Raw genomic sequence first — 5,986 nt, forward strand, 5'->3', positions numbered from 1 at the left:
TGTGTACTATAATACAAATATTTTCAGTAAAGCAAATCTCTTGTCAGTCTATAAAGAGTGTTCTTCTTTCATTCTGCAAGAAGGATGTGGTCGGCGCTTATAAAGCGGGTAACAGAGCTGAGCTAGCTGCCCACGTTAAGTTTTGTTCATGTTTTTCTTTCCGACTGATGGTCGTCCAACGTGCGCTAAGACTGACTAGGTCCTATCCCCGCATCAGTGTTCATCATCAAACACCACGCACATCATCTCAAAATTCGAACCACGCACTCACTTGGCCAGCAGGTCTCTCTAAGTTTGTTTTGGCTTACCCCATGTCCACCAGGTTATTAGCCATGTGAGGCAGCATAGAGTTTTGGATGGAGTTTTGCAGCACCGAGTCGCCGGGGTTGACCGGTGCGAGAGCTTGGGCGGCCGCCTCGGCAGCGCCAGGTGGTAAGTTCGTGATGCCATAACCCGTTTTACTCAGTTCGCTCATCATGAGACCAGCGGGTCCGTGACTGTGACTGTGAGCATGAGGGTGGCTGTGGCTGTGGCTATGGCTGTGCGGGTGCGGGTGCGGATGCGGGTGAGGGTGGATGTGACTGTGTTGATGACCATGGGTATGATGAGGATGATGATGTCCAACATGCCCCATATGGTTTACACCCATATCAACCGACGTCGTCTCGCCCAGGTTTTCTTTCCCGTTCATCGGCAGGTCTTCTTCTGAACTCGTACTTGGTGTAGCCATTTTGGTTTTGCTTTCTTGTTCAGCATTCTCCCTGGAGTTGACAAGTACAAGAAAAAGGGCATCCATTGGAAACGGTCCAAAATCATTATAACATACACCTCATTAAAATATCACTCGGATTACTATCTGAGCATGTCGCAACTGGAATTAATTATATTAATCATAATCATAACTTAAAGAGCACTTATTTTCTCTACAGCATTCTGTCTACGTTTAATCTTAAAGATTATTCACTTTTAAAAATTGAAGTTATGAGTTCATTTCTGTCACGCGTCATACCGTTGAACCAAATCACTTTTTCACCAATGGTTTTGTTTCTCTTGTTTTCAATGTATATGAATTGTTTATTTGCTTTAACTTTAATTTGCACATGTTAATAAACCTTTCAAATATTTATTTGCGACAATGTAAACATGATAAGTGTGTTATGTACATGACAAAAGTTACATTTTCTTCTCTTTGTCACCTTTTTCACAAGCGGAATTTCTAGCTTTATATTTTCCTTTCGGGGTTTTTCTCATCACTGCTGATGTATTAAAATTGATGAGGATAACAATGTACATGGTATCACGACGGCAATTAGTAGTAAATCAAAGAAATTACGTGATTGGAAAATAAGGAAAAACATATTCAAAGGAAATGTTGTCAGATCACCGTACACCTTACATCTTAAAATATAATTACTCTCATATTCCAGTCAAAACTAATTTCATTTCTAATCTCTGACAATGCTAAACTGTTCTCGAATTGGCCAGGGATGTAAAATAGCACCTTGCTCCAAATAATTTACACTGGGACTTCAAACCGGTTTTCAGGTTTCGCTTTGCAATGACGGAATATATTTGTGCGTATTTTTAAGTCATTCCGTTGTAATTTGAACTAAATGTTCCGGTTTTGACACGATTGAAAAGTAAATTCCGCCGATGTTTAGGGTTTTAAAATTACAAAGCAGTGTAGGATGTCAAGTGAGGAATCAATGTATTCGAAAATCATTTCTACATTAAAGTATACCAACGTTATTTGCTCCAGGAATAAGACGATTGTGTTTGTTAACAGCTTAGACATTGTAAGTAATAACAATCAGCAGTTTGACAAGAAAATGTACTACTAAAAAAGGATAACTTGATATTACCAAGAATTTATCCAAGTAAAAAGATATTTTGGTTGACCTTAGACCACCTAGGAATATTGAGGGACAGTAAATAGCCACACATTAGCAATAACACCAGCAGGGGTGCGTGACAGCTCCGGAGCGTGTGCCGGTAGCCGACCCACCCCCGGCTGTCGGCAGAGACGTTCGGTGGTTGCCGGCAAGTTACCCGCTGCTTTGAACACTTTTCTTTTCGTGAGTAGGATTCCATTGACTCTTCGTTTATCGCGGATAGAGGTATTCAAATAAACCCATTCATGATATCAAAAAGAGTCTGATTTTAGTATTTATGTATCTCTATACCGTTTAGTGTTAACATCTAGTTACACTTTTATGATTAGGGCTTGCTTGACTACGAAGTTTACAGAGTGTGTTTGAGACAATGAATCTTTGACAGTTATCCAAAATAATAATATAAACATGACAATTGCGGTTGCAATCCTACCTTTCTTTTGCCTCCGCTGCTCGATCTCGCTGTCGCCTATTTTTGAACCAGTTGCTAACTTGTGTCGTGGTCAGTCCTGTGGCTTCGGCCAGCTCTCTTTTCTCCCTGGGAGAAGGATAGGGGTTGTGGGAGTACCATTCTCTTAGTATACTTCTCGATTTCTCCTTGAAGCAATAGCTAGTCTCCTCTCCATCCCAGATAGTACGAGGCAGAGGAAACTTTCTTCGGACCCTGTATTTTCCGACGGCACCCAGGGGCCGTCCCCGCAATTTCTCCGCTTCGATGTAGTGTGCTTTCAGCCAGAGAGCCTGAAGTTTTGGGTGGTTATGCGGTGAGAAGTTATTGCTCTCGAGAATTTTGTAAAGTTCCCGAAAATTTCCGCGATGGAAGGCAACAATCGCCTTGGCTTTGAGAACACTTTCATTCTTGTGGAGATGCTCACAGGCAGGTAGCGACCAGAGAAAACGGCCAAGTCTCTCGATGTTGCCGGATTGTTGGAGAACCTCGCAGACGCAGGCAACCTGCTCTTGAGTAAAACCAAAGGACGGGAGCATGGTGGCGAAGAGATGGATGAGGAGACCGGTGGCTTTACCGGGCCCAGGTCCGTGGCAAGGATAGGATGATGAGTCCTGCTCTGGATGAAGATGAAGGCAAGACAGTGGCGGCTGAAGAGGATGATGCGACTCTTTGGCTTGCTTGAACAATGCGCGTGTATAGTGAGGAGGTTGCGCGCGACACGACGAGCCCTTGTTTTGACGGTGTTTCAAGTGCTTCTGACTATCCAGTGACTGACAGTGCGAGGCACATACCGTGCCTTTTACTGTCGCTCTCCGTGATTGGTCGAATCCCGCGGCGCGGTCGCTGGCCCGTGATAAGGGCAGACCAGGATTTACTCTCTATGGGAACCACGTCAATCAATGTAACCCGACACGGTACGGGGTGGGGACTAGAGCTAGCCTTCCACTTCCTTGCTTACCACCGGCACAATCTTGCCCTAACTCCTTTGTTCAACCTCTCCTCTGGGCTTGATTTCTTACAAGACACTGGTAAACGAGGCTATATGAAGATCCTCGTCAAAAATTCAGTAACTGTTGCGAATTGGGGGAAATAACAGAGAGAAAATACAGAAAGTCACGTTAGAAAACAATATATCACTGATGATCACTTATCTTTATTAACAATCGTAAATATCATGCTCATCCCCCGGCAAGTGATGGCAGCACAACTCATATTTTCAACCATAACTCACCCCATGAAATTGCAAGTCAGTTCATATTATTCCTGTGCTAGGTAAAGGATGTTACTGTCAGCTTCTTATTCTCCTTTGCAATCATCCCTGTCCCCCATCTTTCATCTGAATATTATCAATCGTTCAACGAGGCATTTCAGGTACATTGGGGTCAGATTTTGTTTAACGCTGAGATCAGAGTAGCGAAAGGGTTTGTGGGGGAAATCTGAATCTTTGGGCTGTCTCTAAACCCTCTCTACTCCAGCGAATAAACATTGCCAGTGGCAAACCATAATGGATTGGAAGGGTAAGTGGGTTCGTCCCGGCCATTGACAGAAAACTTTTTTAGGGCTAGGTTCTAAAATGACTGGAGAAAAGAAAGAAGACGAAGAAACCCCTAGCCCTTCTTGGCAGACCTTTCTCAAGGAAAATAAAAATGGGTAAATGGGAGCTTTTATCAAACTGTGTAACTCGAAGGTCACATAATTATATTTCAGCATCAAAATGCTACTTCAAAACCATAAGTTTAGCGATCGAACACATACCCGCAAGTAGCCAATACACGCACTTACTAGTAATCCAGTCTTGGCAAATAAACACAAAAATGTTAAATTTGTAACACATCCCGTTATCAAAATGGGAAGTATAATGTCCTAATTGCTATATTGTGTATCCATATAGTTTAGGAAACTGTTCACATTGTCAGGAAATCATAAGTTATTTCTTATCATGATGTAATGTCGTACATGTTGATAAGGCATCAACAGTGTGAGCGTAGATAGACAGAGTGTTTTCGGCGTAACACATACGTTCGTGGCATACAATCCATGTTATCTTTCTACAGTATATCTTGCCAGTAGATGAATGCTTTATGAATGTATATGGAAAAACTTGAGACATAAAACTGAATGCAGTGAACCAAAACTAATCAAATTTTACTTTTTTAATATTTTAAACCATTATTTTTCAAAGCATAGACCACACATACACCCGTCGTGAACATACTATGCGGGAACATTATACATCGGCAAAATAATGCCAAGCAACTTGTAGCCTAATAACAATCGGAAATATTTTCAATTTTGTTTTCTTCTTTCAAAATAAAGGAGATATAGGCACTTGTATATAAGACACCTGTGTCTATTGAAAAGCTGTGGGACAAAACTACTAATTCATTCCTCCCTTGTGATATTAAATGTCCAAGAAGTCTTAATTTGTAAGAGTTGGAAAAGCTTAGATGTGCAGCAGGCTTTCATTTGGAGATGCTCTCTGAGCGCATAGTAAGAAGTAATGCTTTCATTTTCATATTATTATATTTTAGCCCTATTTTGTTGTTGCTCTTGTTGAGAAATATGTATAAGAGATATAACTCTTCACAATATTATATCATGATTCCATAATGCTTTGAACCTTGATTGTATTTAGTTGTTTAAAACGTTTTTCTTACCCTGCATTATAAATAATAATTGTTTAATATTTTTTAACATGTGTGTTTCGAATTTCAAAAACAGAGGGGGAGAGAGACGAAATAGAAGAGATGAAATAAAGAAAAAGTTAGAAGAGAAAGGAAGAATGGTTAGAAGAATAAATTAGGTAAATAAATGCTCGATGGGATCGTTCCTACGTAAGTGTGAAATATCTTATAATTATTATCTTCGATTGTGAAGTAAAGATGATCGAATGACCAACAGTTGTGAGCGGGAAACTGGTGGGAGGAGTAGAGAAATCATACACAAACAGACAACCTGTTATTTTCCTCCCGATTGGACGCACACAAAGGATGACCAGACGGGTCTTGGGCAATAACTAGAGCCGAGATATTATTATTGACTGGCCAACTGCACTAATCGACCATAAGCTCCGCATATCTCCGGCGTGAGGCCTGGAATATACTACAGAGCGCTCATTATTTTAACTGCTCCCCGACCTCCCGGGATTTCATAAAAGTTTACTCCCGAGAGAGAGAGAGAGAGCGAAAGAGAGAGAGAGAGAGAGAGAGAGACGGAGAGAGAGTGTGAGGGGGAGGGGGTGGGGCAGCTGGAAAGTAAACGTTAAAAAGTTGCTGGTGCATGCTCCTTTGTTTTAGCGCAGAACAAAGGGGCTGTATGTTGCTAAGATTCCTGGTACACACGATGATCTCTTATGGCGCCGCTAGATTGAAAATATGGTTGGTTGAGCTGCATGCTCTTTAATCAGATAGCATAAATCAACCCGGTGTTTCTGGTAGCACAAGATCGTGAGGAAAGTGTGACGTAATAATAGGATAAATCATACGGCTGTCTCTGGTTGTTGAGGCGAAAAGAAAGTGTGACGTAATAATCCTAATCATGATGAACTCATACCAGTGTTTCTGATCGTTCAAAATATTATTCAAATAAGGGTGAACTGAAAATAAAATAAAGTGTCAAAACGATAGGCACCAATCGATGATTT

The 5,986-nt window shown here is 41.2% G+C and overlaps 1 protein-coding gene across 1 annotated transcript; it reads right to left on the minus strand.

The window, feature by feature from the left end:
* Positions 1 to 251: 251 nt before the first annotated feature.
* Six1 (SIX homeobox 1) lies at positions 252 to 3,115 on the minus strand. The gene is given in 2 exon segments (NM_001281755.1): positions 252 to 761; positions 2,326 to 3,115. Coding segments are annotated over 2 exon segments (1,011 nt in total). The 5' UTR covers positions 2,880 to 3,115; the 3' UTR covers positions 252 to 304.
* Between the last annotated feature and the right edge of the window lie 2,871 nt (positions 3,116 to 5,986).

The sequence above is a fragment of the Strongylocentrotus purpuratus genome, unplaced genomic scaffold (genome assembly GCF_000002235.5).
Source record: "Strongylocentrotus purpuratus isolate Spur 01 unplaced genomic scaffold, Spur_5.0 spur5_scaffold_5, whole genome shotgun sequence".
Classification (NCBI taxonomy): Eukaryota; Metazoa; Echinodermata; class Echinoidea; order Camarodonta; family Strongylocentrotidae; genus Strongylocentrotus; species Strongylocentrotus purpuratus.